General features: G+C 39.7%; 2 protein-coding genes across 2 annotated transcripts in view; both read right to left on the bottom strand.

The window, feature by feature from the left end:
• Positions 1–14,170, bottom strand: part of ELOVL6 (ELOVL fatty acid elongase 6) — a 180,862-nt gene that overhangs the window by 147,665 nt on the left and 19,027 nt on the right. The window lies entirely within an intron of this gene.
• Positions 1,613–2,038, bottom strand: LOC102855686 (developmental pluripotency-associated 5 protein-like). The gene has a single exon (XM_006881122.1). The coding sequence runs from the start codon at positions 2,036–2,038 to the stop codon at positions 1,613–1,615; it is 426 nt and encodes a 141-aa protein (XP_006881184.1).

The raw sequence follows: 14,170 nt of genomic DNA, 5'->3' as shown, positions 1-14,170 counted from the left end.
AAAAAAAAAAAAAAGAAGTGGTAGTATTGAGTTGTATTTTTTTCATGAAGTTTCAAAAAATCGGAAAAGGAGACAGACATTACAGGTAATGAAAAGAAAAAGAACAACTATAAACACATAAAAAACAGCAAGTGGTTCAATATGCCAGAGTTATGCATAAAATAAGTTACCCATCTGTCCGTTTGTGATGGTTTGTGTGCTGCTGAGATGCTGAAACTATGTCATCACTATTCCAATGCCAGCTGAGTTACCGATGGTGGACAAGTTTAGCAGAGCTTCCAAATGAAAATAAGCTACTGGACCGAAAAGCCAACTTGCTAACCAAAACCTCTTGGATCACAACACAAAACTGCTGACTCTTTTGCTCTGAGTACAACATCATCAGAATAGTCACTTGCATGGAGGATGTCATGTTTGGCGAAGTAAAGGGTCCAAGGGTGCAGGAGGACTACCAATGAGGCACAGTAGCCACAGAGATAGACTGGAACAAGCTGGGAACTAAGAGGATGCCATGTTGTTGTTGTTATGTACCATTGAGCCAACTACAAGCCATCGTGACCCTAAGAATAAGAGATCAAGACATTGCCCTAGTCTGCACCATGCTCACCAACATGCTTGGATCCACTCTTCAATCACTGGGTCAATCCTTCTTAACCAATAGGTCTAGGCAAAGTTTTGGGGTGTTTTAACACCAAAGGGCACAATGAGTTAGAGCTGATTAGATAGCACCTAACAAAAGCATACATAAGTTAAATGTGGGAAAAAAAGAAAAAGAAACAGCAAACTGTAAAAACAGGATGATGAGATGGGGCCATATTATAAAGAATCTTCAAGGGCTGGCTGGGAAGTACGAAGACAAAAGAACGCAATGAAAAGTTTTAAGTAGGGCTATGACATGATGTTTCCAAGTGATTAAGGAGAAGCTAAAAAATAGTGGTTATTTGGTAAACTGGTTACAATTCTAAAACAGCATCTCATAAAATGGAGATTTCATACAGCGCTAGACATTTTGAGGGCAATTTCATTCTTCACACAGCCCGACGTGATTATCCCAATTTCACACCTAGAAATGGAAGCCTGGGGAGGTTAATGAATGTGCTCAAGTTTCAAAGCCATTAAGTAGCAAAGGTGGGAATGGAACACAGCGTGACCAAATCCACAGGTCCCAGGTTTTTGTAAACTGCCTTCCTGGTGTAATGAGAAGGCATGGTTCTCTTGGAAAAGGGAATTGTATTTATAGCCCAAGTATTATGCACCAAGCACCAGTCAACACTTTGATATAATTCTATATTCACAAGTGGACCAGAGAGATGCTATGAAAATTTATCCAGAGAGCTCGATGGGATGGGAGCACATTAGCTGCTCATTTGTGGTGAAGGGAAAGATTTTTAAACAAAAAAAAGGAAGGCAAGATGTGGCGTTTCAGCATATTTATCTTTCTTTCTTTTTTTTTTAATTTAGGCCTTTAATCAGCAGCTTTCAAAATAAATATTCACATCATGAATGAGAGGCAAAAATCAGAGGCTTTCAAATCCTTGTATTCTTCCAACCTGCCCAGTTAAAGCTGAATTTAAACCAAGTGAAATCCACTGCAGCAACTACACATCCTTGTCTAGTCACCGTGGCTAAAACCTTCACTCAATCCAAGGCCTAATTCCAGGGTGTTCATGGCTTCGTCAAGTCTCTGCATCCCTCGCTCTTGTCGAAGGCGGTGCCACTCGGTCAGAGACTGAAACATCCCCTTGGCCCGTAACTTGTACACTTCAGGACCATAGACCACCACCCTGGTGAAGTTCGAGCATTCCAGAACCTTCAGCTCGAGCATAGTCTGGCTCACTTGCTCAAGGTAGGGGATTCGGGATCCATTTGGGCCAAATACCAGCGTCAGCAGGTTCGTCGGGACCTCGAACGTCTCCGGAGCTTTCAAGTCTTCGGGGACTTTCACCCACAGCAGGATGTCTTTCCGTTGCAGACGCCCTTCCATCTTAAAGTCCTCGAAAACTAAAGTTACAGGGCTGAGTCCTGACTCGACTAGCATATTTATCTTTCATAATGTCCACTCACAATGTGACAAATATAAAAGCCTTAAAAGGTAGATTTGACCTCTATGCTGCAGAAGAACTGGTTTTTGAAAACTGGACAAGCAAAACAGATTGTATGCTTGGTATGGACAAATATTAACTAAAAATGGCAACACTCTCCAATGTGAAACACTCTCATGTGAAAGTAGACTGTGATGAAAACAAAACCAGGGAATGTGTTTTGGTTGGACCATGCGATACTGTCACACTCTAGGTCAAAGAGTTGACTGTAGGCAGTATCACATGGTGAAATTTGGGTTTCTGAAAGAAAAGGGCACATCCATCCCCACAATAACACACATAAACCTCACGCAGTCCAGGCTGACCAAAGCCTGCATTTGAATAGTGCTATTAGACCCAGAGTGAGCAGAGATGAGTTCTCCAGTTCACAGAGGCATAGCTGGACTGTGCTTTTGCTTCCAATAATCCATATGACATATGTGATTGAGAAACATGGGCTCTGCTTTGGGAGGTTGTTGTTGCTAGGTGCGGTCAAGTATGACTCACAGCAACCCTATGAACCAAAGATCTGAACCCTGTTCTATCTTGCACCCCCCTGACACTTCTTGACACAAAAAAGCCCATTGCAGCAGTCACCCTGTCAATCCACTTGGCTGAGGGGGGCTTCCTCTGCTTCACTGGCCCTCCACCCTTCCCAGCATCATGTCTTTCTCCAAGGAATAGCACCTCCTAGTTTGTGTGTTTTGGTGGGGGGGTGGTGGTGGTGTAGGACAAATTAATTCCCAATCCCTATCTGCCACACATTTGCTTATAGAGATGTTGTAGTTGTTATTAGGTGCCATCAAGACAACTAAAACCCATAGAGACCCTATGAACAAGAGGTCTGAACCTTGCCCTGTCTCACACCTTTCACGACTACGCTAGCCAGCACTTTCTTCCAAGGACTGACCCCTTCTGACAAACTGCCTACATCAGTGAGTTAAATTTTCACCATCCTTGCCTAACAAGCACTGTGGTTGCACTTCTTCAAAGACAAATTTGTTTTATCTGGATCCACAATCAACAGCTATCATAGCAGCAGATGAGAAATCAAAAGAAGAACTGCACTGGGAAACTGCTGTCAAAGGTTTCTACAAAGTGCTATTGGATAGATTGGAGTTAATCACCTTTTTGAAACTCAGTTTCTGCAACTACAAAGTAGAAATCATCGTGGATTATCAAGATTATCTGGAGGATTTCTAACATGAGATTTGTGGAGGATGTCCACTTTGAAAAGTTCAAATCATGTACCAAATGTTTAAGAAAATCCAAAACAGGTTCCTAAAAGCAATCTTACAGCCTCTCTGATATTCTTTGGTCCATCAGGAAAGATGAGGAAAGGCCATTTTCGCCAATCAAAACTTATTGAAGGTTTGCTATTGATGTTCTTTGTTATTGGTGTTGTTGTTTACCATCAAGTTGGAATCCACTCATAGACGACGCCCCAGCAGGTTTTCAGAGGCTGTTTAATCACAGAGGCTGAGAGTATCCATCTTTCTCCTATAGAGGCAGGTGGTGAATCAAATCCATACCTTTGAGATGGGAGCACAGGTCTTACCTGTGGCAGCCTAGTGGGTGGCCTAGTGGTAAGGAATTATGTTGTCAACACAAAGGTACATGGCTTGAACTGACTTGTTGCTCCGTGGGAGGAAAATGGCAAATCTCCTCTCATGCAATTTACGGTCTCTGAAAACCTGCTGGAGCATCAGCTATGGGTCAGTTCTGACTCAATGTTACACAACAATAACATGTAAATAAGTAATTCACCTGTGACTCTGTTTTCAATGAGCCTAGTTTCCTCCTCCTCGGCCCTTCGGTGTTGCAGCACTCCCAAGACAGTTCAGCTCATCAACAAAAGCCCTGATTATATCGGATCTTCAAGGAAGAGAGTGCCAGCATTATTAATTCTCTTAGTTACTATAAGTACTAGCGAGCAATCAAGAGATCGTTGGGAAAGTGCTCAGGTTACCTTAATTTAGCCCCAAGGTCACAGAGCTTTTTGAAATCCCATTCCTGACTTTCTCTCAAAGGTTGTCATAAGTCTTTGTCTAAGATTTCTAAGACTATCAGTTGCCAGGGGGAGAAAAAAATAAAAAGCACTGAGCTTTCTTGAATATTATTGTAGTTAGGTGCCATCAAGCCATCTATGACTCATAGCAATAAGGAATAACAGATCTGAAACTTGCCCTACCTCACACTATCCTGAATAATAGTTGACCACCTTTTATTTTCGGGTAGAAATCATTTTTATCCTTTTGCCCTGACTGCCAGCTAGGTAAGGACCTGCAATGCCAATCCAAAGACATCAAGTTTGAATCTCCCAGTTGCACTGCTGGAAAAAGATGAACAATCTTTTCCTTTGTAATTTACTGCCTGTGACAACCTGTGGAGCATCAACTATGAGTCGGTTTTGATGCGACAGCACACAACAAAAATCTCAGCAAAGGTAGCTCTGGTGGTTTATTGTTGTTAGATGCCATCGAGTGTGACTTGGCAACCCTATGTACAACAGATCTGAACCATGTCCTACCCTGCGTTATTCTTACAATCTCTGACGCATTTGAGTCCACTGCAGCAGTCACTCTGCCAATCCACCTGGTTGAGGATCTTTCCCTCCTTTCCAAGCATGATGTCCAAGCAAGAATAGCCTCTCCTAGCAAGATGCCCAAAGCATGCAAGACAAAGCTTCACCATCTTTGCCTCCAAGGAACATTCTGACTGCACCTTCTCAAAGACATAATGTCATTGTTATCTGCTGAGATAGTTGCTGTATACCATCGAGTCAGAACTGACCCACAGCTGACCCTGCAGTGGGTTTTCAGAGGCAGAAAATCACACTCGAGGCTTCATGGTAAGGAATGGTGCTGCCAAGGCAAAGGTATGAGTTTCAAATCCACAAGCTGCTCTATTGGAGTAAGACAGGCAATCTCCTCCTGTGTGATTTACTGCTGCCAAAAACCCACTGGAGGGTCAGCTCTGGGTCAGTCCTGACTTGACAGTACACAACAACAATATTATCAGAAGACATGCATTTTTCTGCTACTATCTTTATGATGTTAATTCCTCATTTTACTTTTTATCAACCCAACTATGAGTTTTCTTTTTTTTTTTTGCAAGGCTATATATATATTTTTTTTTAATGACAGCTTTTTCCTACAAGAAACCACTACAACATCTGTCCAAGTACGCCAAAGGACAACTATGAGTTTTCAAGGTACTTTGGCTGTGTATGGATTAGTTCCCAAATATCCCACTACCAAATAACTTTCCTGTCTGGGCCACTATAAATTCCCCTGTGATAATTTTTATCACCTTTACTATCAATTTCAATCTTCTACCTCAAAGGAAAGTGTTGGGATTTAAATTTGAAAAGACAAGTTCTGTGTATGAAAATAAACCAGCTCTGCCAATATTCTATGGGAATATATTTTATTGATAAACATAGATGAGGTCTGTCAGTCTGAATTTCTAAAAGGTGATTAAGTACAGGGTGAAGAGTTGGGTGCTACTTCTTACTATTGAATATCTTCTGTGAGTTACATTGACTAGATGTCATTGCTGTTATTATTAGGTGCTTTCAGTCAGTTCTGACTCTTAAAGACCCTTTGTACAACAGAACAAAGCACTGCCCAAGCCGGTATCATTCCATCCTTGCAACAACTGCTTTAAACAATTGTTTGAGTTCATTGTTGCAGGCACTATGTGAACCTATCTTGGAGGGTGTTCCTCTTTCTTACTGGCCTTCTACTTTATCAAGCTACTATATTCTTCTCCAGGGACTGGCTGCTGCTGATAACAAGTCCAAAGTACGTGAGAAGAAACAGCACTAATCCATATATGATACATGGAATGAGACAGCTGGCAAGAAAAGCCTTCTGGAAAAATAATTCATAATTGAAAGAGAATGGAATTCCCAGAACATTTGATTGTGCTTATAGGAAACCTATACTTGGACCAGGAATCAGCCCTCAGAACAAAGCAAGGAAACACTGCATGGATCAAAATAAGGAAAGGAGTGCATCAGGGATGCAACCTGTCTCCATACCTTTTCAATCTATATGTAGAGCAGATAATTTGGGGAGCTGGGCTTTATAAGGAAGAATCTGGCATCAGGATTGAAGGAAGACTCATCAACAAACTACATTAGGTAGATGACACAAGCTTGCTTGCTGAAACCAAGGAGGACCTGAAGCACTTGCTGCAGAAAGTCAAGGATTCTAGTCTTCAATATGGATTGAAGTTAAACATCAAGACAAAAATTCTCTCTCACCACTGGGCCTATTGGCAGTACCATGATAGATGGAGAAGAGATAAAGGTTGTTAATAAATGCAGCTTGCTTGTCTCCACAATCAACACTCTTGGTGCCAGCAGTTAGGAAATAAAAAACTAATTACAATGGGAAAATCTGCTATCAGGGACCTCTCCAGAGTACTGAGAAGCAACGATTTCAGGCTAGAGAATAAGGTCCACCTGATCCAGGCTATGGTCTTTGCAGTTACTTGCTATGTATCAGAAACAGGACAACAACAAAGGATGGTGGAAGAATTGATTGATGCCTTCAAGCTGTGGTGCCAGAGAAGAGTCTTGAACATGCCATGGACTGCCAAGAAAACAGATAGGTCTATCTTGGAGAAGGTGAAACCAAGTTTCTCCTTGGTTGGCTAGTTGGAGGCTCCTAGCTTGGAGGCTAGGATTTTGAAGCTCCGTCTCACATACTTTGGGCACATGGCCAGGACAGACTAGTCCTTGGAGAAGGACATCATGCTCAGAAGCATGGAGGGGCAGGACAGGAGAGGAAGACCACGGATAAGATGGACTGATATAGTAAATGCAATAAGTGAGACTGGCTCAAGACAATACAAGTACAAGCTTCAGAGCTTTATACATAGGGTTGCTATGAGTCACAGGAAACTCAACAGCATATAACAACAAGAATAATTGAAATGAGTTGCTTAAATGAGATCTCAATATTTTTTAACTTAAATGTTTGCAAATACAAATACCTGCATTAATCTAAACTATATCCTATTTTTTTTTTTCCTATAGAGTCTACAAAGTACATTTTAGTCTTGTTACAAAAGACAATAAACGTAGTCCCCTGGAATAATGAAGTTTTAATATTTTGTTTCAGCCTTAAACCATCTGCCATGGAGTTGGTCATCTCATAGCAGCCCCATGTGACGAGACTGCTTACTTTTTGCTCCCTCAGAGTGCATTACTGTTGTTGTCATGTTCTATCAGGTCGGAACAAACTCCTAGCTGACCCTCTTGCAGGTTTTCAGAGGCTGTAAATTGCACAGGAGGAGACTGGCTATCTTTCTTCCACCAATCAGCTGATAGATTCAACCTGCCTCCTTTTGGGTTGGCAGTACAATTCCTTATGACAAAGCCACCAATGGTCAGAGCCCACAAGTGGATTCAAACTACCAGTTTTGGTTTAAAGTTTGATATATTACACGCAACACCCCAGGGCTCTCTGCTACTTAACACAGAGAAATAAACATAATAAAGGAAATGTAAACTGAAGTCTGACAAGGCAAGGGAATGGGTAATAACAAGAAGCTCGAAGAATGTGATCCCAAAAGACCATGTTTCTTTGATTTCTAGACGCTGGATGGAAATAACTGCTCCAGATTCTCTTATGTCCCTAATGATGTTGTTGGTGTTATGTGCTGTCAAGTTATCTACTGTGCTGTCAAGTTGTCTACGAGTCATAACAACCATATGAACTCTATGCCATCGTCACCATCTCTGATCTACTTCACCCTATTGTTACAGTTAAGGTCACTGAGTATCCCCATCTTGTTGGAAGTCTTCCTCTCTTTGGCTGACCCTCCACCTGTCTAAGCATGATGCTCTTTCCTATGGATTGACCCCTCCTAAAAATGTTCCCAAAGAGTATGAGGTATAGCCTTATCCCCAAGGAGCACCCTGGTTGCACTTTTCCTAAGACATATTTCTTTGTTCGTTTGCTCATCTATGAGACATTCACTCTTCTCTGACACCACAGCCCAAAGGCATTGATTCATCTTCTGTCATCCTTATTCATCGTCCAACATGAAGATGCATAGCAAGTAATAGAGAAGACCTTGGCTTGGATCAGGCACATCATAATCTCTAAACTGACAATGTTGGTCTTCAGAGACACCCCTTGACAGCAGATTTTCCCAGGGCAACGTGTGTCCTGATTTTTGACTACTAGTACCATGAGTCATTTTGCTCATAACATCCTTCAGTATTGCAATTTAAGGTTTAAATTTGGTTTCCAGTTCTTTTAGTTTGAGAACTGTCAAACAAGAGCTTCCCTTTTCCGTGCACAGAGCCAAATAATCCATTTTTCCAACGGAGACCATCCACACTATTACATTTCAAGAAACTTCTGATCATCATTTAAATGTATTAAGCTTGATAAAAACAGATTTTTTTTACCTGATTTCTAGATCTACAGGAGGCCATTGTAATATATTTTTCCCTTTTATTACATTTGTTAGACAACAATCTTATTTTACAGTCATACTATGCTCAGTCTCTGGAACTGTTGTAGTGTTTCCGCTTTTGGGTTTTTGGTGTTGTTTTTTTTTAAATAATAATAATAATAATCTTGGTTAGTTCTTCTTGATGTTTTGTCAAAAAGTTAGACAATTGAGCATTATACTCTTTAAAAAACTATGTGGGATCAGACTGACAACAGTCATTTGAAGATAAGAAAACCTAGGTGCCAGTAAGCTTATGTTCTTGGAGCTGAAACAATTCAGGCAAGGAGGATGAGAAGGTTTGCACAACCTGAAGAATTAATCGATGTCATGGAATTGTACCGGTAGAAATGGTACATGCTGACCAGACCTAGGGTCTAAACTTTTAATCAAAGTGGAACAACAACAACAAAATAAACTGTCTTTAAAAATAAAAGTGATTGTGTACCAATGAGGGAGTTTTTCTTTTGCTTTACAAGGAGAGGAGCAAATGGGGGGGGGGGGTTGTGCGGGGAGAAGGGTGCAACAATGAATGAATGGAATTCCAAAATCTCTGTAGATGTTCATTGAAATGAAAAATAAACAAACTAAATTAAAAAAAAATAAAGTGGTATTACCTTCATTCCTACTATTAAAAAATAATTATTGCGTGAAGATCCACAGATCATGTTAATTTTTTTATACAAACACTCATAGTTCTTTTGGTTTGTAACATTAATTATCATTGATGAAGGTGGCTAATGTACAACCAATTTCTAATCAATCCCTTTTTAATACAAGTTTCTAGTGTTTTGGTTTTGGAGTTTTTAAAAAAATATATATATTAAATGATCAGGACGTAAAGCCATTTCCATAATAATGAATACTGTTACCTTTGAACATAAACACAAAATAAATTTTTAAGAAAAGTTACATTCAAAAAAAAAAAAGAAAAGTTACATTCAGATGGTGTCTGTTTTTTTTTGTGGCCCTAACTAATCTGATTGCACTTGACCTTGGCTTGTTTCCCACACAAAACTTGATTTTCTTGTACTGTCAAGAGTTCCATATTGTGCCTATGTACAGAATAACTAAAGATAAATGAAACACGCCAACATCAGGAATCCCAACATATACTAAGCAATATATCAATAATCTCATATCCAGTAACATTTAAAACAATTCTTTCTTAATTATCTGTTTATAATCTGTTGTCTAAGCATTAGGGAGCTCCTTTGTTATAGTCCACTGGGAGTTGCACTGCTAACTCAAAAGCTAAGCCTCTCTAGTAGTTGAGAGGCTCTGAGGGAGAGAGCAGAGCAGTCTCCTTTCATGTGACCTACTGCCTCAGAGACCCAAGGTCAACTACGAGTTGGTTTCAATTTGAGGGATTTAGTTGTTGTTCGTGTTAAGTACTCTTCTTCACTTTGATTTGAAGTTTAGTATTTAGAGCTCTATCTTTACATAGCAAAAAGGGTTGCTGTTGTTATGTGACAAGTTGGAACAGACCCTCCAGTTATTCAGAAATCACACAGGAAGAGATCACTCATCATCCTTCCCACACAGCCGCTGGTGTATTTGAACTGTGTGTGTCTGTGTGGACAGCACAATTAGTTGTCTCTAGGCCACCAGAGATGGTGTAAAGACATGATGCTTGGTGATGTAGCTGTGATCTTGTGATCACAAAAGGAAAACTGCTGACAGATTAAGGATGATAGAACATAAACTCTGAAGGAATTTGGATCATCGATGACACTAACAAACTACTGAACAATTTCAGAGGCTTCTGGCTAGACTTATTATTATGTGATATAATTAAGTCTTCACTTAAAGTCTGTTAATTTAGCTCTGTTACTTGAAAACATCTCAATCTTATTCCTTATTTGGTGGACATATTCTGAAAAGCAGACTCATTACATAACAAGTGGATAATATTGCATAAAACCGTTATTATACATTCTACATGAGTATAAAGATCCAGGAGGGATGGGAGAGGCAGGAAGCAGAGGGATGTGGATGTGCAGGGGGAGGGGAGATTAATCATTGGGTTGTACAATTTGATGTGGGGGGGTGAGAAATGGAAAGAATTTGTTCGAATCTGTATTAGAGTTTTGTAAATAAACTAGTAAGGGGGAAAAGTGGATAATACATAAAAGAATAAGTTTGAAATGCATTGTGTTTTTCACTCTACTGGTTAAACTTAAAACCGTTTTTAAATACTATTATTTAGTGGACTTCTGTGCTCTTTTCAAATTACTAGTTTTCTTTCTTCTAATAATAAAAGCAAATAATATGCTGCCTGGAAAGTTATAAGTCCCTATGTGTCAGGTAGACCATTAAGGAAACAATTCGCAGATTTACAATCTAGTACTGGAAGTATGACACTACAGCAATGTGCATTTTTTATTTTGAAAATTCAGCAAAGAGAAAAGAGAAATACAGTACAAAGACTGATAACATTTTTTTTTTCAAAGACTGTTGTAGAGAAGCAAAGCAAGAAAGAAAAACAAATAGAAAAAGATTTCAACCAAAATACTAGAGTTTACCGCAAGGGGACACTCAGCTTCTTTTTATCTACCCATGCTTCTTAAATATTGTGTATTATTTCAAGTTACACACTCCAAGCCTAACTGAAGGAAGAAAAAGCTACAACTAATACAGTTTTATTTCTTTTAACATTTCTATGATGCACACATCTTTGCTTTATCAAAATCAATCCTACACTAAACAGAATATTAAGAAAAAAACTAAAGATGATATATATTATTTCTAAATATTAGAGTCCCAATTGCATACAATTTAACTGATGAAGCAAACTTTATATCATAAAACTGTGTAGAAATAGTAAATCTGAAAGCACCACTGAACTCATGAGACAGCAGTAGTGCTTTTTATTTTTAAATGAAGAAGCAATTTAAACTAACTATTGAAGATAATTAATTGGCAAGTTCCTGATGCTCTGGGCCCAAGTCAAAGAAAATACAATTTACAATGACACTTTTGAAAGCAAATTACAAATATCCTCGACTTACTAAGCAATTTATTAACAAAGTGTTTAGAGTTATTATATTGTAACTAATTGAGGGAAACTGGCTGTGGCTACCTCACTCACTCATTGACTTTGAGTGGGAATCTAGTCATAGTTGACTCTCCTGCGCTTTTAAGAGGATGTAAATTGTATAGAGACTCTAGTCTTTCTCTCACAGAGCAGCAGGTGGATTTGAACTGCTTGCCTTTGAGTGGATTTGAACTATACATGTCAGTGAAACGCATTACCCACTAAGACACTAGAGCTCCCAAATAATATGGCAGTACATCTAACCAACTGAAAAAAAACCAAATTATTAATTATAGGATTTAAGGGAGTTCTGGTGGCCTAGTGGGTAAGGAGTTGTGCTGCTGGCCTGTTTGAATCCACCAGTGTCTCAAAGGGATTAAGATAAGCAAATCTCCTCCAAGGTGATTTACTGCCTCCGAAAACTGGCTAGAGGATCAGCTATTAGTTGGTTCTGATTCAACAGAGTATTAAAAACACAGATAACAAAAGTCACACTCAATGACACTAAGCGGGTACTAATAATGCATGGTGACCCTCCATCAGGTTTCAAAATTCACTCTTTGTTGAGCAACTGGGAGTTTCACAGCACCACATTTTCTGTTAGCATCCAAGTATAAAACAATACACTAACTTAAAAAATGCACAGCTGTCAAGTTTATTTTGAAACTATGCATCCTTTCAGGACATAAGACTAAACACATAAGACTAGGTGACAATCTTTCACTTAGAAGTCCAACACACAATCCTACTCTACACACAACTCAGCTCTACCACTAGAGTTCCTTACGATGAAGTACAGAATTTATATAAAGAAATAAGTCTGTATACTTTCCACTGAGTAAACTCTAAGCCCAAAAGGCACCAACTGATTCCGTTCTGGCTCATTTTTAAATTGCGCTGCTGGAAGGCAGGACATGCATAGGGCATTGACCTCCAAGTTCTCATTCCTTGTCCATCCAGCATTTTCCGGAAAATGGTTTACACAAGCAGATGGGCACCAAACATCTTTGAGGAGTAAATATTCCACTCAAAGAGTTTACTAAAGGACTTTGTTGTACAACTATATGGCTGTGATTAAATACTGCATTTTACTCTTTTTTAAAAAAAAAATTTTATTTTATTATTATTTTTGTGTGTGTACCAGAGAGTTGGACAATGACCAAGGAGGATAGAAGGAGAACTGATGCCTTTGAGCTGTGGTGCTGGAGAAGAGTACTGAGAATACCATGGACTGCTAGGAAAACAAATAGATTTGTCCTGGAGAGGGTTAAACCGGGTGGCTCCTTGGAGGCAAGGATTCTGAGGCTCTGTCTAACATACTTTGGACATGTTGTGAGGATCGACCGGTCCTTGGAGAGGGACATCATGCTTGGGAGGGTGGAGGGACGGCGCAGGAGAGGAAGGCCCTCTATGAGGTGGATTGATTCAGTGACTGGGATAATTGGGATGGGAGTGTCAGAGACAGTGCGATTGGCTCAGGACAGAGCGGAGTTTAGGGCTGTTGTACATAGGGTCGCTATGATTCGCAGGCGACTCGACGGCACATAACAACAACTATCAAATCAGATATGACTGGTACAGGAGGAGATTGTCCCTCCTTCTCCAGCAAAGCATCTGGTGGATTTGAACCATGTGCCTCTGGAATTGTAGTGCAGCTTCTTGCTACTGGGCCATCAGAGCTCCCTTGCATTTTACTCTTAACCATGCATTTTATGTTGTGTGTATATTACAACAATTAAAGAAAAACTTCCGTCTGATGACACATTCATATATCCCTCAGGCTACCTGACAAAACCATAGTCTATTCTTCATTGTGCTCCACAAACTGAAGTTATCAAATGTAAGTGTGTTATTTCATCCAGGTAATGCAAATCAGGGGGGAAAAAAATAAATATCCTTGGTTTTTGCCTGAATTATCCATGTGAAATAACACCACAATCCAAGGCCACTAAACAGTTATCCTGTGTTAACTCTTCTTACTTTCACAGCCAAACTAAAGAGAAAAGAACCAACATTTACTGGATTTAATAAGACTAAAGCCTATAATTAATCACTTTTAAAAACTTCACCATAATATTCAAGTTACCCACACATTACTGCTGAGTTATTTATGAGGTTATAAATCTTTATAAAAGGAGGCCGTCTATCTTATCTCTCTCCCTCTGAGAAGCTGGAGGATTCAAACTGACAACTTTTTAGTGATGTGACAGAGCATTAAAATGGAAGTTGATGTTCAAAATAAATTTAATGTTCATCAAATAAACAGGAAGTTCTCCTGGTCTAGTGGGTAAGAAGCTGTTCTTCCAAATTAAAGGCAAATGGTTCGAATCCACCAGCTGCCCCCAAAAAGATCGGTTATCTCCTCCCATGAGACTTAGAGTCTCTGAAACTCACAAGCTGCCTCACAGCAATGTACAAGGCCTGTTGTTATTATGTTCCATTGAGTCATTTGCAACTCAGCGACCTGATGTACAACCGCCCTAAACCCTGCTCTATCCTGTGCCAATCGCATTGCCTCTGACACACCCATCTCGATTACCCCAGACACTGAATCAATCCACCTCATAGAGGGTCTTCC

The sequence above is a fragment of the Elephantulus edwardii genome, unplaced genomic scaffold (assembly GCF_000299155.1).
Source record: "Elephantulus edwardii isolate Elephantulus edwardi_28Jun2011 unplaced genomic scaffold, EleEdw1.0 scaffold00012, whole genome shotgun sequence".
NCBI lineage: Eukaryota > Metazoa > Chordata > Mammalia > Macroscelidea > Macroscelididae > Elephantulus > Elephantulus edwardii.
Note: the sequence above shows the minus strand (reverse complement) of the source record. Positions and strands in the feature narration are given on the sequence as shown.